The following is a 23176-nucleotide window of genomic DNA, read 5'->3' on the forward strand; positions in this document are numbered from 1 at the left end:
TCTTTGCCAATTGATTGATTGATATTCATCATGTTTTATTAAGATAGCAGTTGAATAAGACACGTTGTTGACATGTTAACATGTTAACATGTTAACATCTCTCAGGCACAACAAGCCCTGAATGCGCACGAGTTGGAAGGTTATGCTATTAGAGTGGGGTGGGGCTCCAGCGTTCCAATTCCCCCTCATCCTGTCTACATTCCTCCTCACTTAGCAGGTTTTATTTTTATATAGTATAGTATAGTATATAATACAGAACCACTTCTATATACTTACCAGTTATATCTACACTACATTGTACACGGCCTTAGTAGTACAATTCAACTACTACACCAGCAGAATGCAGATCTTAGTAATTATTAGTATTTAATCATGTATTATAGTAAAGTGTAGAAATAGGCACACTAGTAGTAGTACCACCTCCATGTATTTCAGGTGAGATGAGCGCTGCAAGTGTAACGGCTACTGGGCTACCTTTCAATGCTCTCCCCAGAAAAACTAACGTCAGATCCCCTCTCATTCTGCCTCCTAATCAACACGACGCTAACGAGGTTAAATTAATAACTCACTTAAATAATAAGTAAATAATGTTTGCCATTTTAATTGTAATCATGTCACTGAAGATTGCTGTTCACACATCCATGAAACTTTTAGTTTGACGATAACATCGTTTACTTTGTTACGCTTATAAATAATAACTTATATAGTTAATAACTTACTTACTATATTATTAAAAAGTAAATATACACATTACACAGCATGGCAGTAAGTATTCGTATAGCATTGTGGTCTGTAGATTAGTCTATATTGCAGTTTATCACAGCTATACTACTGTATAACTTATATAATATTACATTATCACAGTTGCTACGGGAGTGCATTGTGTACGTAGTAGTTCCTCACGACAAACCAATGTTAAACAGAATAAACAGAATAGCTCAGTTTGTGGTTAATGAGGGCCCTATGTTTGAAGCTATGATAATGAACAAAGAGCTTAACAACGCAAAGGTTGGTGCAACTTTATGATATTTATACATTATACAATATACAGAAATTATAATTTGTTTATACATACTATACTATACTTCATAGTTCATACTATACAATACTTTATATTTTACACTATGTGTATTTTACTCGGTTTACTAAAATTGCTAACCTACTAACATAAGCATACATAACAAAAGCCTCTATTTCAGTTCCAGTTCTTATTCGATAACAAGTGTCCAGAGCATTGTTACTACAGATGGAGACTATACTCTCTGCTTCAGGTAACTGTTACCCCACACTTAGTAACACCTGCCCGGATACCATGGTAACCACGCTGTTACCATGGTAACCACACTGTTACCATGGTAACCACACTGTTACCATGGTAAACACACTGTTACCATGATAACGGGTAGACAACACCTCCATAGAACAGTTCTTAAACAGTCAGAATAGTACTGATAGTACATAATAAGTAGACCAAGCTATTGTCCTGATTTTAGCTGGAAAACACGTTATATGTTTCCACTTTGCTTGCATCAGTTGCAAACAGTACTATAATTTATTGGTGGTGTATAATATTGTGTAGTATATACACTGTATATACTACACGCCGTACAAATGAGTAGGTACAGTACTATACCGTAGTACTGCTACTAAAGTAGTAGGGGATAACACATAATGCCATTGAAGGGTGAGACATTTTCCACTTGGAGATCGGAAGAATTTAGAATGTTTAAGAACGGCTCAATGTGGAAGCCTCCCCCGCGCCACTCTAAAGCTGACATGAAGATTATAAAGAAGGCAGTGGAGACTGGGGAGGTTCAGAGACGAGGTCAACTCTCAAACTCGTGAGTTGTTCGGAGGGTTGCACCCCCCCCCCCCCCCCCCCCACCTCACCGCTTTGGTGGGATGCACCCCCACCCCGGGCCCGCATCAGTTTGGCGCTGTCAACCCCCTCCTCCATTTAAATCTCATCCCAATTTGCTTCATCTAATTTTATTAACAACTTTCCTTAAGTTTTATGAACAACATGCTACTAGTCGAATATTTCATGGCTAATTAACTTATTTGAACCAGTTTAATTAACTTAATTAACTGGCTAATTACCTAACGACCTAATGAACAGACAGCGTGATAAGTTAGAGGACATGTTAAGGAGTATGACAGTAGAAAGGGAAACAGTGGGCAGCTGTATGTTCTGGTGTCTCCAACACGCAGATGCAGCGCAGGAGGTATAGTATATAATAGGTTACTTCTTTAGTTACTTCTTTAGTTACTTCTTTAGTTACTTCTTTAGTTACTTCTTTAGTTACTTCTTTAGTTACTTCTTTAGTTACTCCTTTAGTTACTTCTTTAGTTACTTCTTTAGTTACTTCTTTAGTTACTTCTTTAATTACTTCTTTAGTTACTCCTTTAGTTACTTCTTTAATTACTTCTTTAGTTACTTCTTTAGTTACTCCTTTAATTACTTCTTTAGTTACTCCTTTAGTTACTTCTTTAGTTACTTATTTAGCAGGAGGTTACTTATTTACTTTATATTTATTACTTTCTTGTCTTGTGAATTCACCAATTCATTTTTCAATGATTTAATACTTAGTATGTATTTATAGTGGGGGGGGTGTCACGTCCGTCTATGTCCGCTTGTCTCATAGAATCCAAAAAGGACAGGACATAGGCGGACATAGGCGGACATAGACGGACATAGGCGGACATAGGCGGACATAGGCGGACATAGACGGACATAGGCGGACATAGGCGGACATTAATGGACACCTAAATTGCTAAATAAAATGTTCAATTTTTGCTGTTATAGGGGGGATCATGTTTTTTGTCCGTTCGGTACCCTATATTTTCAAAACGGACAAAAAATAGAGCGGACAAAAAAGGACAAAAATGGACAAAAACGGACAAAAATGGAAATAACATTTAGAATTAGATGCTTCCTCCTCCTACTCTTCCTCCTCTTCCCCCTGGGTCTTCCTGATCTTCCTCAGTCCTCTTCCTCCTCCCCTCCTCAGTCCTCCTCCTACTCCTCCTCCTCGTCCTCAGTCCTCCTCATCAGTCCTCAACAGTCCTCCTCCTCGCCAGTCCTCCTCCTCCTCCTGAGTCCTCCTCCTGGGTCCTCCTGGGTCCTCCTCCTCCTCTTCATCCTCCTCCTCTTCCTCCTCAGTCCTCAGTCCTCCTCAGTCCTCCTCCTCATCCTTCTCCTCAGTCCTCCATCCTCCTCCTCAGTCCTCCCCCAGTCCCCCTCCTCCTCCTCCTATTCAGTCCTCCTCCTCCTCCTCCTCCTCCTTCTCAGTCCTCCTCAGTCCTCCTCCTCCTCCTCCTCCTCTTCCCTCTCAGTCATCCTCTTCAGCCATCCTCCTCAGTCCTCCTCAGTCCTCCTCAGTCCTCCTCCTCAGTCCTCCTCCTCCTGGGTCCTCCTCCTCATCTTCATCCTCCTCCTCTTCCTCCTCGGTCCTCAGTCCTCCTCCTCCTGGGTCCTCCTCCTCATCCTTCTCATCAGTCCTCCTCCTCCCCAGTCCTCTCCCAGTCCCCCTCCTTCTCCTCCTCCTATTCAGTCCTCCTCCTCCTCCTCCTCCTCAGTTCTCCTCAGTCCTCCTTCTCATTTCTCCTAAGTCCTCCTCCTGAGTCCTCCTCCTCTTCCTTCTGAGTCCTCCTCCTGAGTCCTCCTCCTCCTCCCTCTCAGTCATCCTCCTCAGTCATCCTCCTCAGCCATCCTCCCCAGCCATCCTCCTCAGCCATCCTCCTCAGTACTCCTCAGTCCTCCTCCTTCTCAGTCATCGTCAGTCCTCCTCCTCAGTCCTCCTCAGTCCTCCTCCTCCTCCTGGGTCCTCCTCCTCCTCCTCCTCCTGGGTCCTCCTGGGTCTTCCTGATCCTCCCCAGTCTTCTTCCTCCTCCCCTCCTCAGTCCTCCTCCTACTCTTCCTCCTCGTCCTCAGTCCTCCTCATCAGTCCTCAACAGTTCTCCTCCTCCCCAGTCCTCCTCCTCCTCCTGGGGCCTTTTCCTGGGTACTCCTCCCCAGTCCTCCTCCTCCTGGGTCCTCCTCCTCCTCAGTCCTTCTCCTCCTCCTCCTCAGTCCTCTTCCTCCTCTTCCTCCTCCCTCTCAGTCATCCTCCTCAGCCATCCTCCTCAGCCATCCTCCTCAGTCCTCCTCCTTCTCAGTCCTCCTCCTGAGTCCTCCTCCTCCTCAGTCATCCTCCTCAGTTCTCCTCCTCCTCCTAGGTCCTCCTTCTGGGTCCTCCTCCTCCTCCTCCTCCTGGGTCTTCCTGATCCTTCTCCTCCCTCTCAGTCATCCTCCTCAGTCATCCTCCTCAGTCATCCTCCTCAGCCATCCTCCTCAGCCATCCTTCTCAGCCATCCTCCTCAGTACTCTTGAGTACTCTTCAGTCCTCAAAATGTTTGTCCGCTAATGTCCACCAATGTCCGCTAATGTCCACCAATGTCCATCCAAGTCCGCCAATGTCCGTCCGGGTCCGCCAATGTCCGTCCGAGTCCGCCAATGTCCGTCCAAGTCCGCCAATGTCCGTCCAAGTCCGCCAATGTCCGTCCGTGTCCGCCAATGTCCCAAAAAACACGTCCGTTGTCTCATAGAATCCAAAAAGGACAGGACATAGGCGGACATAGACGGACATGACACCCCCCCCTATAGTATAGTATACACTGTCACTATAAACTCCAAGTTATAAGCTCAAATTATTTCTACTTTATATTAAGTTACTAGTGTAACCCGGCCTTCGGCCGGGATTTCACTGCCGCAGTTAAAAAGGGTAGGAGTAATTACCCGCTGAGTCAAAACCCGCATTAGGTGAGCAATTCTATTCGGAGTTCCCTCACGTATCCAATAGTTTCTGTACCACGACTATTACACCTCATCACTCCCGTCTTAAACCGCTTTAAATCGTTTTAGAAATTAACCCTTATTAACTCCGCACCACACCCGCCTTATATTTGAAAACATGCATTACATTGTCGTATGAAAGTAAACAAACCGACCGCAATGAGTGCCTCCCCCCCCCCCCTAATAAACTTATAGTATTATATGCATAAACATTGTCGTATGAAAGTATGAACTCTCTCTACAGTTAAACAGACCACAATCAGTGCCCAAGTACACTCCTAATATCACTTGCGGAGCTAACCTAATTACCAACGCTACAAAGTGAAAGAGAGCGAATAGGAAGAAAAAGTGAGCCATTTTAGTGGCTCACTCCATAATGTTGCATTAATAGTACAAAACCATCAATTAATCCACTTACCACCGGCCGATTTTTATAAAATTTGCTTATTGGCTTCGTCAGAGTTTTGTCGGCACTATACCGAAAAAACCAGTCCCGTAACTCTTACCGTTTTTTTTGTATAACCGTTCGGAAATTTCAAACATACACACACACACACACACACACACACACACACGGATTTCTTGGTATTATTAAGGTGATATAACTTCAGGTAGTAGAGTGTATCGGCGAGTCTCTCTCAATCCTACAAACTCCTCCTACTGTCAAGGTAAGATTAACAGCTTAGTAAAGCTTAGTAAAGCTTAGTAAAGCTTAGTAAAGCTTAGTAAAGCTTAGTAAAGCTTAGTAAAGCTTAGTAAAGCTTAGTAAAGCTTGGTAAAATGCTCTGATGGACTCAAGAGTCAAGGTTTCTGTTTAGTTGTTTAGACCTCATTTGAGTAATACTCCAAGAGTAACTGATAAATCAGTTTCTGTAAGTCTAAACTCTAAACCAGAGATATCGTCTTCTTTTCCATACCGTAAATCAAAAGAATGAAACAAGTATTAATAAAATCACAACTTATTGCAAATGTTTATCTAAACGCTGCGGCTTGATGTTAAAATCAGTTATCTTTTAAAACTAATCAAGACAGTATCGTATATATATAAGACAGCATCGTCTGCCCTATTATATTGAATTATTGAATTATTTGACGACTTACTATTACATCAAATTGTAATGTCAACTTCATATTTAGTTAATATCATAGAATAAATTCTTTTATTATAGTCATTTGATTTTAATTAAGAGCCTATATCCACTAATTGAGAAACTAAACGATCAACTATACAAATTATCCAACAAAGAATCATAATTGTAACCCAATTATAAGCTAATTATTGTTACTATGGTAACTAATTATAAATTATAAGCTAATTATTGGTAACTAATTATAAGCTAATTATTGTTACTATGGTAACTGTTACTAACTGTAATCACATGTTAACTAGGCTGCCAGGTTGTTCCTCCTCAATGACTTGCTCTATAATAGTTGTGCTGAAGTACAGAACGCCTCCTCTTACAGAACCAAGTGAGTAACACTTAACTACACTGTTACTATGGTAACTACACTGTTACTATGGTAACTACACTGTTACTATGGTAACTACACTGTTACTATGGTAACTACACTGTTACTATGGTAACTACACTGTTACTATGGTAACTACACTGTTACTATGGTAACTACACTGTTACTATGGTAACTACACTGTTACTATGGTAACTACACTGTTACTATGGTAACTACACTGTTACTATGGTAACTACACTGTTACTATGGTAACTACACTGTTGCTATGGTAACTACACTGTTGCTATGGTAACTACACTGTTGCTATGGTAACTACACTGTTGCTATGGTAACTACACTGTTGCTATGGTAACTACACTGTTGCTATGGTAACTACACTGTTACTATGGTAACTACACTGTTACTATGGTAACTACACTGTTACCATGGTAACTACACTGTTACCATGGTAACTACACTGTTACCATGGTAACTACACTGTTACCATGGTAACTACACTGTTACTATGGTAACTACACTGTTACCATGGTAACTACACTGTTACCATGGTAACTACACTGTTACCATGGTAACTACACTGTTACTATGGTAACTACACTGTTACTATGGTAACTACACTGTTACTATGGTAACTACACTGTTACTATGGTAACTAAACTGTTACTATGGTAACTACACTGTTACTATGGTAACTAAACTGTTACTATGGTAACTAAACTGTTACTATGGTAACTAAACTGTTACTATGGTAACTAAACTGTTACTATGGTAACTACACACAGTGTTTAATAACATTGCAGGACCCTCTACTCTCATCAACAGGTAACATGTAATAGAAGTAATACTGTGTACTATACACATAGCAGTAATAGTAATACTAGTTATACTTTACAACAGTTGTAATACTATGCTGACAGCTGAATGGACAGTACTAGCTAGTAAATATTACTATCTAATATAATGAATATCTTATAAAACATGTTAGATTGCAGGCACTATCTAATGTAATGAATATCTCATTAAACATGTTAGATTGTAGGCACTATCTAATGTAATGAATATCTCATTAAACATGTTAGATTGCAGGCACTAACATGTTACTATCTAATATAATGAATATCTCATTAAACATGTTAGATTGCAGGCTATCTAATATAATGAATATCTCATTAAACATGTTAGATTACAGATAAAACATGTTAGATTACAGGCATGGTAACTACACTGTTACTATGGTAACTACAGGCACTAACACCAAATGTCACAGATTAGAAACTAAGCTAGCGGATATTGTAATAAACCTAAAGGCAACACTAGACGAGATAAAAACGCACACTGCGCGCGAGAAGTACAAGTCCCAGGTGCTGGGCTGCTTGCGCGCGTGGCGGGAATGGAACGTGTATAGTCCTGATTATCTCGCACAACTGGACATTATCTTCGCTGGAGGCAAGAGTAAAGAGGTAAATAGAAAGAGACATTTCTAAACAGGAATTAGGTCTGATTATAACGTCACTCCCCTTCTGGCTCCCCACTAAAGTTAACCTCTTTATATCTGCTGCACCCTTAACCCCCACCTCTTTATATCTGCTGCACCCTTAACCCCCACCTCTTTATATCTGCTGCACCCTTAACCCCCACCTCTTTATATCTGCTGCACCCTTAACCCCCACCTCTTTATATCTGCTGCACCCTTAACCCCCACCTCTTTATATCTGCTGCACCCTTAACCCCCACCTCTTTATATCTGCTGCACCCTTAACCCCCACCTCTTTATATCTGCTGCACCCTTAACCCCCACCTCTTTATATCTGCTGCACCCTTAACCCCCACCTCTTTATATCTGCTGCACCCTTAACCCCCACCTCTTTATATCTGCTGCACCCTTAACCCCCACCTCTTTATATCTGCTGCACCCTTAACCCCCACCTCTTTCTATCTGCTGCACCCTTAACCCCCACCTCTTTATATCTGCTGCACCCTTAACCCCCACCTCTTTCTATCTGCTGCACCCTTAACCCCCACCTCTTTATATCTGCTGCACCCTTAACCCCCACCTCTTTATATCTGCTGCACCCTTAACCCCCACCTCTTTACATCTGCTGCACCCTTAACCCCCACCTCTTTATATCTGCTGCACCCTTAACCCCCACCTCTTTATATCTGCTGCACCCTTAACCCCCACCTCTTTATATCTGCTGCACCCTTAACCCCCACCTCTTTCTATCTGCTGCACCCTTAACCCCCACCTCTTTATATCTGCTGCACCCTTAACCCCCACCTCTTTATATCTGCTGCACCCTTAACCCCCACCTCTTTATATCTGCTGCACCCTTAACCCCCACCTCTTTATATCTGCTGCACCCTTAACCCCCACCTCTTTATATCTGCTGCACCCTTAACCCCCACCTCTTTATATCTGCTGCACCCTTAACCCCCACCTCTTTATATCTGCTGCACCCTTAACCCCCACCTCTTTCTATCTGCTGCACCCTTAACCCCCACCTCTTTATATCTGCTGCACCCTTAACCCCCACCTCTTTATATCTGCTGCACCCTTAACCCCCACCTCTTTATATCTGCTGCACCCTTAACCCCCACCTCTTTATATCTGCTGCACCCTTAACCCCCACCTCTTTCTATCTGCTGCACCCTTAACCCCCACCTCTTTATATCTGCTGCACCCTTAACCCCCACCTCTTTATATCTGCTGCACCCTTAACCCCCACCTCTTTCTATCTGCTGCACCCTTAACCCCCACCTCTTTATATCTGCTGCACCCTTAACCCCCACCTCTTTCTATCTGCTGCACCCTTAACCCCCACCTCTTTATATCTGCTGCACCCTTAACCCCCACCTCTTTATATCTGCTGCACCCTTAACCCCCACCTCTTTCTATCTGCTGCACCCTTAACCCCCACCTCTTTATATCTGCTGCACCCTTAACCCCCACCTCTTTATATCTGCTGCACCCTTAACCCCCACCTTGCTACCAGGTAGATGTAGATGAGGTAGATGGGGTCCCACTAGATGTAGATGGTGTGCCCCTAGCTAAGTTAACCTCTTTATATCTGCTGCACCCTTAACCCCCACCTCTTTATATCTGCTGCACCCTTAACCCCCACCTCTTTATATCTGCTGCACCCTTAACCCCCACCTCTTTATATCTGCTGCACCCTTAACCCCCACCTCTTTCTATCTGCTGCACCCTTAACCCCCACCTCTTTATATCTGCTGCACCCTTAACCCCCACCTCTTTATATCTGCTGCACCCTTAACCCCCACCTCGCTACCAGGTAGATGTAGATGAGGTAGATGGGGTCCCGCTAGATGTAGATGGTGTGCCCCTAGCTAAGGATGTGGACGGGGAACCACTGGCTGATCCTGAGGAAGAAGATGAGGACATGTTTGATATGACTCCCAAGAAAAAGTAAGTTTTGTGTTTACTCGTGATGCCCATAATTTGTTATATACTGATTACATGTGACGCCCATATTTGGTAATATTTTGTTGGCACGTGATGCCCATATATGGTAACATTGTTGTGTTTAGTGTGTCGAAGGCGCCCCCGATAAAGTCTAAATGGGAAGATGCGGGCCCCTCGCTGGGTTCTAAATGGGAAGAAAGTAGCACAGCCCCTTCTCTGGGGTCCAAGTGGGAGAGCAATGAACCGGCTAAGAAGAACTTGGAGAGTAGCTCTAAATCTAGTGACGAGAAGAGGAAAAAGAAGAGGGAAATTGAGGTAAGAATATTTTATATGGGTAATCTTATTCATAATTTTAAAAGTGATAATTCTAAGTTATAAATGTAAGAAAGTTTAGCTTTTTATTTATCTGGTAAGTAATTAGGAGTTTGTAACTTACTGAATATGTACACAAACAGTTTGTGTGCATATTCAGTAAGTTAATAACAGTAAGGTAAGTGTACTGTTATTTGATACTATCAATTTATTCCCATGCTACATACTATATATATATAGTTTATATATAGTTTTAATACTTTCAACACTACTATATAACAAATAATTTGAGAATGAGACATGTAAAGATTACACAATCGATAGCTTAATGTGAATTTCGTGTTTTACTGTTTCACTGAATGTCTCAAATATATATATATAATACTATATAATAATACACTTGCACTATACTTAAAAACTATATAATACCCTTCTCCAGGTGAAAGTAGCAGAGTATATCGACAAGTTAGAATCAGGGAAATGCACCAGAATAAAACAGATAACAACAAATGAGCAGGCTGAAATATACAGATATCTCCTTTGTAAGGTAACCATAACAACACAGCATTATAGATTTTATATTCAATAAAATCATTAACACTCGATATTAAACGTTAGTTACGTTAGACTTGTTAATGTTTATACATGTTAAGTTACTTACTATTTATACATGTTAAGTTACTAACTATTTATACATGTTAAGTTACTTACTATTTATACATGTTAAGTTACTAACTATTTATACATGTTAAGTTACTAACTATTTATACATGTTAAGTTACTTACTATTTATACATGTTAAGTTACTTACTATTTATACATGTTAAGTTACTTACTATTTATACATGTTAAGTTACTTACTATTTGTACATGTTAAGATACTTACTATTTATACATGTTAAGTTACTTACTATTTATACATGTTAAGTTACTTACTATTTATACATGTTAAGTTACTTACTATTTATACATGTTAAGTTACTTACTATTTATACATGTTAAGTTACTAGTACTATTTATACATGTTAAGTTACTTACTATTTATACATGTTAAGTTACTTACTATTTACACATGTTAAGTTACTTACTATTTATACATGTTAAGTTACTTACTATTTATACATGTTAAGTTACTAACTATTTATACATGTTAAGTTACTCACTATTTATACATGTTAAGTTACTCACTATTTATACAATAATATATGTTAAGTTACTTACTATTTATACATGTTAAGTTACTTACTATTTATACATGTTAAGTTACTAACTATTTATACATGTTAAGTTACTTACTATTTATACACGTTAAGATATCAATCTTACTGTAAATCTAACATATCATGAAATGTTTGTGTGTTCAGGGAAAGGACGCTAAGAAGACGATAAAGCACATAGCAACAGGTAGAGAGAGTCTAACAGACCTACAAAGTGAGATGAAAAGTAAGCCTCTCAGTTCTCCTATTATCAGTGGTAAACTAGCCGGGTTAGGAGGTCTGGTTAGTTACGGCTCCTCCCCCACTTCCTCCCCCTCTCCTGAACTAAAGAGAAGACGAGAACATTCCGACAAGAAGAAACGATCAGCCAGCCCAAAACACGAGAGAAAGAAGAAGTCGAGACACTGAACTATTTAATTTCTTGTTTTATCACATTTTTACTGCCCACTCGCGCACGTGACAAAGTTACTAAGTTACTCGCACGTGACAAAGTTACTAAGTTACTCGCACGTGACTAAGTTACTAAGTTACTCGCACGTGACTAAGTTACTAAGTCAGAAATAATCAAAGTATTGAGAACTAAGTCCCTTTTTTACTTCCAATTTTAGAGTACAGCAGTCAGAAGACCTCATATTATTTAATGAACATCAACAGAGTTGTTACCATAGTAACAGAGTTGTTATGGTAGGAGTAAGAAAGTATCTAGTTATTGAAGAGCACCAGGTTTAATGTTTATACTGAACACAACTACTTGTTACCATAGTAACCAGGTTTAATGTTTTAAACACCACTACTCCTTTTATTTTTATCACCCAAGTACCAGGGTGTCTTTTCAACCCTTTTAGCTTCATACTTTACACTGTTACGGGAGAAGGAGACATTTTGTTAACGTGTATAATTTAAATTTACTAATTTTAACGAAACAATAGTATTACTGTCTGCTTCTGTTTAATATGCAAGAGCTGAGATTTTACTAAAAATTTGTTCAACCCTAAAACTGCATTAAATATTGAATCTTGTAACCGTCGTAATTCATATTATAGAATATTTAGTAATTCATTTTACTAATACTTTCTATATTAACTGATACCCTGTACATAGTGTAAGGAGATGGTGTCCCACAAGGCTGGGCCTCTCAAGCAGACTAAGAAGGCGCACAAACACGGTAAACACAGATCTAAAGGCTCCCTGTCAGCTAAAGGTAAAGCTGGTGTATTATCTGGTAATGGCAAGTCTGGGGTGTCTACTCTCAACAAGAAGGACAGGTTGGTTTTTAGTTAATTACAATTTACATTAGTTAATTAGTATTTACAGAAGTTAATTACTATTTACAGTAGTTAATTACTATTTACAGTATTTATATAGTTGATAGTATTTACACAAGTTTAAAACAATGTTCTACCCCGTGACTGTGCAACGGACAGATTAAAACAGTTTCTAGAATTTACCCATATAAGGTAATACTTAGTGCACACGTGATGCCCATATAAGGTAATACTTAGTGCACACGTGATGCCCATATAAGGTAATATTGTGTAGGAAGAACATGGAGAAGCAGCTAAAGAAAGTGAAAGTAGTGAGCAATGCAGCGGAGAAGAGAGGGTTAGGGGGGTCAGGACACCCTCCTATATGTGTAGTGTTGTTACCTGCCCACTCAGGGGTAGACCTGACAGAGGCACTACAGTTACTGAGACAACAGGGCGAGGTCCACTCTCAATCTAGTAACTCCTTCTACTTACTCAATACTAAACTAAAGAAACGGTTAGTTTTATAATGATGTTCGTGATTTGTAAAGCATCTTTTTGATCCACTATACCACAAATCCCACTTAAAAACAAGCCCAGTGTACAGTGTTACCATGACAACAGTGTGTTACCATGGCAACAGTGTACACTCTGTTACTAGAGAAAGTGTTTTTTTAATTAATTGTATTTTCAGGTTACAAGTTGTGTGTCCAGGAGAGGGTATATTAGATCAGTTAGACACTGTGAAATGTGCTGATCTGGTGGTGCTGGTGTGGGACTCCTCGTTTAGCATAGACCCTCTATTGCGCACCTGTCTGTTTGCACAAGGTAACGTTTAGCATAGACCCTCTATTGCGCACCTGGGGTTTGCGCAAGGTAACGTTTAGCATAGACCCTCTATTGCGCACCTGTCTGTTTGCGCAAGGTAACGTTTAGCATAGACCCTCTATTGCGCACCTGTCTGTTTGCGCAAGGTAACAGTTAGCATAGACCCTCTATTGCGCACCTGTCTGTTTGCGCAAGGTAACAGTTAGCATAGACCCTCTATTGCGCACTTGTCTGTTTGCGCAAGGTAACGTTTAGCATAGACCCTCTATTGCGCACCTGTCTGTTTGCGCAAGGTAACGTTTAACATAGACCCTCTATTGCGCACCTGTCTGTTTGCGCAAGGTAACGTTTAGCATAGACCCTCTATTGCGCACCTGTCTGTTTGCGCAAGGTAACGTTTAGCATAGACCCTCTATTGCGCACCTGTCTGTTTGCGCAAGGTAACGTTTAGCATAGACCCTCTATTGCGCACCTGTCTGTTTGCGCAAGGTAACGTTTAGCATAGACCCTCTATTGCGCACCTTCTGTTTGAGCAAGGTAACGTTTAGCATAGACCCTCTAATCTCTATTGCGCACCTGTCTGTTTGCGCAAGGTAACGTTTAACATAGACCCTCTATTGCGCACCTGTCTGTTTGCACAAGGTAACGTTTAGCATAGACCCTCTATTGCGCACCTGTCTGTTTGCGCAAGGTAACGTTTAACATAGACCCTCTATTGCGCACTTGTCTGTTTGCACAAGGTAACGTTTAGCATAGACCCTCTATTGCGCACCTGCCTGTTTGTGCAAGGTAACGTTTAGCATAGACCCTCTATTGCGCACCTGTCTGTTTGCGCAAGGTAACGTTTAACATAGACCCTCTATTGCGCACCTGTCTGTTTGCACAAGGTAACATTTAGCATAGACCCTCTATTGCGCACCTGTCTGTTTGCACAAGGTAACGTTTAGCATAGACCCTCTATTGCGCACCTGTCTGTTTGCGCAAGGTAACGTTTAACATAGACCCTCTATTGCGCACCTGTCTGTTTGCACAAGGTAACGTTTAGCATAGACCCTCTATTGCGCACCTGCCTGTTTGTGCAAGGTAACGTTTAGCATAGACCCTCTATTGCGCACCTGTCTGTTTGCGCAAGGTAACGTTTAACATAGACCCTCTATTGCGCACCTGTCTGTTTGCGCAAGGTAACGTTTAACATAGACCTCTATTGCGCACCTGTCTGTTTGCACAAGGTAACGTTTAGCATAGACCCTCTATTGCGCACCTGCCTGTTTGTGCAAGGTAACGTTTAGCATAGACCCTCTATTGCGCACCTGTCTGTTTTGCGCAAGGTAACGTTTAACATAGACCCTCTATTGCGCACCTGTCTGTTTGCACAAGGTAACATTTAGCATAGACCCTCTATTGCGCACCTGTCTGTTTGCACAAGGTAACGTTTAGCACATCTTTCACTCCACGGAAGGTTACTTCCCTCTCACGTTGATTCGTTTTGTTCCTTTTTATAACATACTTTTTCACTGTATTGTAATATTTCACAGGGTTACCACCAGTACAGCATATAGTTATGCAGCTCGGACAGAGTTTCAGTGATAAAGAGTTCAATATCCAGAAGAAACAGTTCAGTGAAATTCTACAAAAGAACAATTTTAGTATAAATAATTCTAAGGTAAGTAGTAGTAGTAGTAGTAAGGTAATTTCGCTAATTTTCATTAAACGTTTCAAGCTCAGTTACCTCTCATTGCTCAGTAATGATTTATAGCTTAAAACGAGGAGCATACCTTAACATCCTAGAAATGGTAGCTTGTATAATGGTTACGTTACTACGGTTACTATCGCGCAGGTACAGTACATGAGACAGGCCAGTGATTTTGACAATGTGCTCTGGGGACTAGTGAACTTTAAACACCACACTCTGGGATTCCTGAAGGACCGGGGTTATCTAATAACTAGCAGTGTGGAGATGCAGGATACTGGACCGGAGACAGGAACTCTAGTGGTCCGGGGGTTCCTCAGGGGTCAGGGCTTGGACCCAGATCAGCTTCTTCATATACCCGGACAAGGGCACTTCAGAATAAGCAGGATTGTTACCTCTCCTGACCCCTTCTCTGAGAACTCAAATACTGTGAGTACATATTGGGGCCGGGGGGGGGGGGGTTCTTTAACTGTTTTAACAATGAATGCTTATTCTCCTCTAATAATCCTCTTAATAAGATATGTTAAACTCATCTGTGTAATTACTATGTAGTACACTGTACAACACCTCGCAGGGAATAGTGTACGAGCCTAAGAACCCCGCCTCACTTGATATGGAGTGCGAAGTTAACGAGATGGACGCCGAGCAGACCTGGCCTACAGAGGAGGACTACGAGCAGGCAGAGGAGGCTAAAAAACACACTAAACGAGTACCTAAAGGTAAGTTATAAAGTAAAAACACACTAAACGAGTACCTAAAGGTAAGTTATAAAGTAAAAACACACTAAACGAGTACCTAAAGGTAAGTTATAAAGTAAAAACACACTAAACGAGTACCTAAAGGTAAGTTATAAAGTAAAAACACACTAAACGAGTACCTAAAGGTAAGTTATAAAGTAAAAACACACTAAACGAGTACCTAAAGGTAAGTTATAAAGTAAAAACACACTAAACGAGTACCTAAAGGTAAGTTATAAAGTAAAAACACACTAAACGAGTACCTAAAGGTAAGTTATAAAGTAAAAACACACTAAACGAGTACCTAAAGGTAAGTTATAAAGTAAAAACACACTAAACGAGTACCTAAAGGTAAGTTATAAAGTAAAAACACACTAAACGAGTACCTAAAGGTAAGTTATAAAGTAAAAACACACTAAACGAGTACCTAAAGGTAAGTTATAAAGTAAAAACACACTAAACGAGTACCTAAAGGTAAGTTATAAAGTAAAAACACACTAAACGAGTACCTAAAGGTAAGTTATAAAGTAAAAACACACTAAACGAGTACCTAAAGGTAAGTTATAAAGTAAAAACCTAACTGGTAAAGAGGTATAATATCATTTCTGTATATATATGTATTATGTGAGGTGTGAAGGAGTTAACCGTAGTGTTACTATTCAGGAACGTCAGCCTACCAAGCAGTGTGGATGTTATCAGATGACGAAGAAGAAGAAGAGAGTGGGATGGAAGATGAGGAAGACAGCGAGGAAGAGAGTGATGAGGAGGTAGAGGAGGAAGAAGAGACGGATTATTACAAGGTTTCTGTTGTTATTCACATTATTTTAAAAGATTTGGTTTGAAACTTTTTAAATTGTGGAAGAAGTATTATGGTGATACATCTGCTGGGTCCTCCAAATAAGTATGTTAGACTCCAACAGTAAGGGTTAATACATTTAACGCTACTTCAGGATAGTGATAACTACGACGTGCACTTTGATGCAGAGGAAGAAGCAGAAGAGATGAGGAAGTTCAGAGAGGCATGTGAAGACGAACAGTTTCCCTGATGAGATGGATACACCTATTGACATGGCTGCTAGAATCAGATTCCAAAAGTAAGTCATCCTCATTATCCACTTAATTACCCACTTAATTACCCACTTAATTACCTACTTATAAAAATCATGTACTTCGTATGAAAGTTCGGTCCGGCAAGCATAGAAAACACAGATGTCATTTCATATAATATTATGATACAAGAGAAACGCAACCTCAGAAGGAGGATTAGGACTCCTCGGACAACATATTATATAATATCTTTTGTATCGTCCTGGTTAAATATAATTACAAATAGAAATATCAAAAATATCTTTTCAAACGTTTTAGCTCCAGGTCCCACGACCCTAGTCACTGAAAATATTAATGTCCCATCCTATACATTTAAAATTCTCACATCATAGGACCGGGACCTGCCCCTCGGTACTATCCAAAGTTTCGTTGACTGTTGATTGTTAAAGTATGAATTTGAATTAGGATCTTTAACAGTGCAACTTGACCAGAGAAAGTGATCTGACTTAAAACGAAACCATGAAAACTCTACCTCTTGTGGGTCACACCTGTATCCTAAATGATAAAACCACTCAGGCATGTCTTCGTACTTGAAGGCGATTATGAGTGGTTCAGGTTCCTCCTGATCTCCCAATCTTTAAAGTTGTAGGTAAAGTTTAGCTGATTTCAAAGGACAGAAAAATATCGAAAGCATATGATGAGATACTAGTAGATAGCAGCAATAAACAGTGTGAAAACAACAGGGGAAATGCTGTTTTTACCTCAAGTTGGGTATTTGAAATCTGGTTCTTGATTTTAGGGTATAAGTAGAAGATACTCCTTTGGAATGTGTGGCTCCTTTATCAACACAGGCTGTATTCAGTCGTTACACATCTCCTGAGAAAAACAGTGCGCGGCGTGATTTAATTTGATGCCCCTATTCTACGGTCAACATGTAAAACGTTCGTTTATGTAACGCGCTGATACTTATTATTGATAAAACGAAATTGGCTTTTCACATCTTCACGACAGGAGCCAGGCGCTTCGTGTAGATTTTACAATTCTCAAAATCTTGTATTTTTATCAATGCCTATGCTACTGTAATCAAATATAATACAATGTCAGTGTTACTGGTAATACATTAATTAGTGCAGAATGACAAGTTTATTTTCCGAAGTTATATATTAGTTCAACCTTTAACTCACAACTACCACAGGTACCGTGGACTGGCTAGTTTCCGCACGTCAGCATGGGATCCCCAAGAGAATCTACCCAGAGACTACGCCCGCATCTCTCAGATCAGGAACTTTAGACATGTCAGAAAGTCCCTGCTACGTCAAAGCAACACCGAGAAACCAGTCCAAGCGGGCGCCCACGTGGACATCTACATCTCCGAGGTACCTCTCTCTCTACGGGACAGCACCAGCAGTACCTATAACTCTCTTCTCTCTCCTCCCCCACGAGCAGAGACTCAGTGTACAGCACGTAGCACAAGCTAGACACCCCCTCTCTACAGGTACAGTGAAAGGTAAAGAACAGCTGCTGGCTCAGGTGGGATTCAGGAGATATGTGGTGAAGCCCATCTTCTCTCAACACACTAAATCTAACAAGCATAAGATGGAGAGGTTTATGCCAGTAGCAGGGAACTTTGTGGCTAGTTTCTACGCTCCAATCACTCTGACAGAGAGCCCTGCCGTTCTCTTCAAAGTAGAAGAGGACGGCTCAGTTACCCTGCTTTCTACAGGCACGCTGTTGTCATGTGACCCAGACAGAGTGGTCTGTAAACGGGTTGTGTTATCTGGGCACCCTGCCAAAGTTAACAAAAGATCAGCAGTGGTTAGATATCTGTTTTACAACAGAGAGGATATTGCATATTTCAAACCTGTGCAAGTGAGGACTAAACATGGGAGACGAGGTCACATAAAGGAAGCCCTGGGGACCCACGGACACTGTAAAATCACATTTGACAAACCGATCCAACAATCTGATACAGTTTTAATTCCTCTTTATAAACGAGTCTTTCCTAAGTGGCATTTTGAATACTTTTAATCGTCTTTTTGTGGAGTTTTTAAGGCTATTTAACGTATGTTCACTCGAGTAACACTTTACAAATTGACTTCTGAGGAGCTTTAATAATTTGGATCTGAATTCTTTTAATTTATTAGAGTTTTACGATATCTTGTTTCAATGACTTATCCTAATTCCTAGGTAAAAGCAGTAACAACAATTGAACTTGATTCCAAAAGTCGAACATGATACAAAATTAACAAAAACTAGCATTATTAATGGTTAGAAAAACACAATATAAATACTTTTTCTATAAGCAATAAACCTAACTAAAGAAATAGATTGGTAAACAGAGCAGATATCATATAATATATAAATAAGGTAAAAAATGTCGTCAGATTTCCCAATAATGGCACAAATGAGGCCAGGCGTCCAGCGTGAGTTGGCAACATGTTTTGGTAGATAAAGAAGTGGACAAAATTTCAGTGGGTGCAGGTGGGGGGTTCTTTTAATTTACCCTGGCCCTGGATTCATTTCGTTCACTTTAGCAGTGATGCTCTCCAACAACAGTTACAATGTCCACGGCAATTAAATAGGCCAGATTTCGTCATCAGCCCCAATTATCATCTAGACTAGGTCTTCTTCAATAAAACCCTGGTTCAACAAAACGCTGCAGAGCTGTAGATCCTAACTAAAAGCAGGTGAAACTCAGGTCGCCACGACAGGGAGCTGCTTCTTAGCCGAGGTAGAGAAAGGGTTGTAAGCGTGCCGGTGGAAACACACTTTCTCCAGGATCCACTCGTGGTTCCCGTACAAGTCAATGTTCCTGTCTAATGTAATCCACTCCGCGTGCAGTGACTCCCCTTCAACGCTGGCTCTTAGAGGGAACTTGGAGAAGGAGGTGCCGAGTCCGTCGTGATAGTTTATAGCGTGACTCTCAACCCAGGCGTTATCTGTGTTCCTGGGGTCGTCTACGTAACCTTTGTATACCTGAGTGAGGGGCATTGTTTTGAACTCTTCAAACCAATATACAATGCTTGCAGCAAGCTCCATAGCTTGCGAAGGAGTGTGGTTTTTGGTCTGGTCTTAATCAGGATGTTTTTTATCTGAGGTTATTCAAATTAAGTTTAAACTTACTGCTATTCCTAAAGAGAGATGCTCCTTGAGCATGAGTCGGACATGTTCCCTCTCCTCCGATTCCATGTCCATACCTCCCAGAGCGTCCTCACTAAACTCCCTCTTCAGTGCTGTAGTTAACATCTCACCATGCCTTATAAAGCCCTGACAGGTAGTGTACCGGTTAAAAATACTGTAGGGGGGTGTAGCGACTGTAGGGGGGGGGGGGGGGGGGGGTGTAGCGACTGTAGGGGGGGGGGGTGTACCAACTGTAGGGGGGGGGTGTAGCGACTGTAGGGGGAGGGGGGTGTAGCGATCCCCCCACTGCAGCTATCAGTACCAGAGGGTCCCACTTTAAAATATAGTTATAATATCTGATAAACACTTCTTCCTGCTATAGACTGTAGGTTATCTTACCCCAGGTAAAGCCCATTTCCGGGACTCCTTTAGAAATACCCCCACGAACTCCATCACGGGATGCCCGTTCAGTTTAATCTCCTCGTTGTGAATGTCCCTAGCCCACCTTGTAACTATCGGCTCGGCTGAATGGTTAGGTCCCCACCTATTGAGTTGCCCCCTACCACTGATTCCTGTCCTGCCCCGCGGGTTCAGCGGCACTCCTTCCACTATCTGGTAGTTACCACAGAAACTAACTCGGTCCACCTTATCTCCGTCTATATCTATTATCTGGTTAAATGCTCCGATTATATTGTTACTGTTGCTGGGGTCCACAGAGAACTTGTCCACATTCTTCAGAACGTCAGGCTCGGTGAAGTCAGGTGGGTTGTAAGGGAAGGCTACCTCCCACGCCACGTTCCGGTCAGCTAATAGACTCCTCTGTATATCAGTACCAATGTAGGGAGACTTCCTGGAGTCTCTGTGGATTGAGTGGTGTTTTATATCTCTTATCTGGGCCTCTGATTGGTCCACTGACATGGACCTCATCATGCTCAGATCAGCCTGAGCTGTGTTCAGCTGACTGATCATCAACTGAAACAGGGAATATTAGGTTACTTGGTATCCACTAAAACAAGATATCAACATCTGTATTTTGTGTAGATGGTTTGTTTTGTCCCCCCCCTCCCAGTCCCCTCAGTCCCCTCCCCCGGCCCCCACTCACCTTATCCTTGATGAACTTGAGACTCCTCCTAATGTCCCCCTCCCAGTCCCCCGGCCCCCACTCACCTTATCCTTGATGAACTTGAGACTCCTCCTAATGTCCCCCTCCCAGTCCCCCGGCCCCCACTCACCTTATCCTTGATGAACTTAAGACTCCTCCTAATGTCCCCCTCCCAGTCCCCCGGCCCCCACTCACCTTATCCTTGATGAACTTGAGACTCCTCCTAATGTCCCCCTCCCAGTCCCCCGGCCCCCACTCACCTTATCCTTGATGAACTTGAGACTCCTCCTAATGTCCCCCTCCCAGTCCCCCGGCCCCCACTCACCTTATCCTTGATGAACTTAAGACTCCTCCTAATGTCCCCCTCCCAGTCCCCCGGCCCCCACTCACCTTATCCTTGATGAACTTGAGACTCCTCCTAATGTCCCCCTCCCAGTCCCCCGGCCCCCACTCACCTTATCCTTGATGAACTTGAGACTCCTCCTAATGTCCCCCTCCCAGTCCCCCGGCCCCCACTCACCTTATCCTTGATGAACTTGAGACTCCTCCTAATGTCCCCCTCCCAGTCCCCGGCCCCCACTCACCTTATCCTTGATGAACTTGAGACTCCTCCTAATGTCCCCCTCCCAGTCCCCGGCCCCCACTCACCTTATCCTTGATGAACTTGAGACTCCTCCTAATGTCCCCCTCCCAGTCCCCGGCCCCCACTCACCTTATCCTTGATGAACTTGAGACTCCTCCTAATGTCCCCCTCCCAGTCCCCGGCCCCCACTCACCTTATCCTTGATGAACTTGAGACTCCTCCTAATGTCCCCCTCCCAGTCCCCGGCCCCCACTCACCTTATCCTTGATGAACTTGAGACTCCTCCTAATGTCCCCCTCCCAGTCCCCCGGCCCCCACTCACCTTATCCTTGATGAACTTGAGACTCCTCCTAATGTCCCCCTCCCAGTCCCCCGGCCCCCACTCACCTTATCCTTGATGAACTTGAGACTCCTCCTAATGTCCCCCTCCCAGTCCCCGGCCCCCACTCACCTTATCCTTGATGAACTTGAGACTCCTCCTAATGTCCCCCTCCCAGTCCCCCGGCCCCCACTCACCTTATCCTTGATGAACTTGAGACTCCTCCTAATGCCCCCCTCCCAGTCCCCGGCCCCCACTCACCTTATCCTTGATGAACTTGAGACTCCTCCTAATGTCCCCCTCCCAGTCCCCGGCCCCCACTCACCTTATCCTTGATGAACTTGAGACTCCTCCTAATGTCCCCCTCCCAGTCCCCCGGCCCCCACTCACCTTATCCTTGATGAACTTGAGACTCCTCCTAGTGTCCCCCTCCCAGTCCCCGGCCCCCACTCACCTTATCCTTGATGAACTTGAGACTCCTCCTAATGTCCCCCTCCCAGTCCCCCGGCCCCCACTCACCTTATCCTTGATGAACTTGAGACTCCTCCTAATGTCCCCCTCCCAGTCCCCGGCCCCCACTCACCTTATCCTTGATGAACTTGAGACTCCTCCTAATGTCCCCCTCCCAGTCCCCCGGCCCCCACTCACCTTATCCTTGATGAACTTGAGACTCCTCCTAATGTCCCCCTCCCAGTCCCCCGGCCCCCACTCACCTTATCCTTGATGAACTTGAGACTCCTCCTAATGTCCCCCTCCCAGTCCCCCGGCCCCCACTCACCTTATCCTTGATGAACTTGAGACTCCTCCTAATGTCCCCCTCCCAGTCCCCCGGCCCCCACTCACCTTATCCTTGATGAACTTGAGACTCCTCCTAATGTCCCCCTCCCAGTCCCCCGGCCCCCACTCACCTTATCCTTGATGAACTTGAGACTCCTCCTAATGTCCCCCTCCCAGTCCCCCGGCCCCCACTCACCTTATCCTTGATGAACTTGAGACTCCTCCTAATGTCCCCCTCCCAGTCCCCCGGCCCCCACTCACCTTATCCTTGATGAACTTGAGACTCCTCCTAATGTCCCCCTCCCAGTCCCCGGCCCCCACTCACCTTATCCTTGATGAACTTGAGACTCCTCCTAATGTCCCCCTCCCAGTCCCCCGGCCCCCACTCACCTTATCCTTGATGAACTTGAGACTCCTCCTAATGTCCCAGTCCCCGGCCCCCACTCACCTTATCCTTGATGAACTTGAG

The 23176-nt window shown here is 42.7% G+C and overlaps 3 protein-coding genes across 5 annotated transcripts in view; 2 read left to right on the plus strand and 1 right to left on the minus strand.

Annotated features, from left to right (window-relative positions):
• The window catches only part of LOC134824863 (U2 snRNP-associated SURP motif-containing protein-like), a 114216-nt gene extending 101963 nt beyond the window's left edge, over positions 1–12253 (plus strand). The window contains exons 6-18 of one of the 2 annotated variants that reach the window (XM_063836844.1): positions 106–217; positions 436–551; positions 865–1008; positions 1200–1271; positions 1684–1841; positions 2120–2225; positions 5446–5502; positions 6225–6304; positions 7575–7767; positions 9601–9734; positions 9857–10046; positions 10483–10590; positions 11408–12253. In XM_063836844.1, the coding sequence (XP_063692914.1) occupies positions 106–217; positions 436–551; positions 865–1008; positions 1200–1271; positions 1684–1841; positions 2120–2225; positions 5446–5502; positions 6225–6304; positions 7575–7767; positions 9601–9734; positions 9857–10046; positions 10483–10590; positions 11408–11668 (1731 nt within the window). In that variant the 3' untranslated portion in view covers positions 11669–12253. The remainder of the gene's footprint in view (positions 1–105; positions 218–435; positions 552–864; positions 1009–1199; positions 1272–1683; positions 1842–2119; positions 2226–5445; positions 5503–6224; positions 6305–7574; positions 7768–9600; positions 9735–9856; positions 10047–10482; positions 10591–11407) is intronic. The other variant, XM_063836843.1, reaches the window with a different exon arrangement.
• LOC134824865 (pre-rRNA-processing protein TSR1 homolog) lies at positions 10312–18957 on the plus strand. The gene is given in 12 exon segments (XM_063836846.1): positions 10312–10333; positions 12360–12525; positions 12800–13021; positions 13199–13332; positions 14868–14995; positions 15170–15451; positions 15597–15741; positions 16423–16559; positions 16710–16796; positions 16798–16853; positions 18002–18214; positions 18216–18957. Coding segments are annotated over 11 exon segments (2178 nt in total). The 5' UTR covers positions 10312–10333; positions 12360–12370; the 3' UTR covers positions 18835–18957.
• Positions 18958–19019: 62 nt separating this feature from the next.
• The window catches only part of LOC134824862 (transient receptor potential cation channel subfamily M member-like 2), a 29118-nt gene continuing 24961 nt past the window's right edge, over positions 19020–23176 (minus strand). Inside the window, exons 26-28 of one of the 2 annotated variants that reach the window (XM_063836842.1) lie at positions 20326–20898; positions 19930–20073; positions 19020–19782 (exon numbers count right to left, since the gene is read on the minus strand). In XM_063836842.1, the coding sequence (XP_063692912.1) occupies positions 19501–19782; positions 19930–20073; positions 20326–20898 (999 nt within the window). In that variant the 3' untranslated portion in view covers positions 19020–19500. The remainder of the gene's footprint in view (positions 19783–19929; positions 20074–20325; positions 20899–23176) is intronic. The other variant, XM_063836841.1, reaches the window with a different exon arrangement.

Source organism: Bolinopsis microptera, chromosome 13 (genome assembly GCF_026151205.1).
Source record: "Bolinopsis microptera isolate Bmic1 chromosome 13, MBARI_Bmic_1.0, whole genome shotgun sequence".
NCBI classification, from domain to species: Eukaryota; Metazoa; Ctenophora; class Tentaculata; order Lobata; family Bolinopsidae; genus Bolinopsis; species Bolinopsis microptera.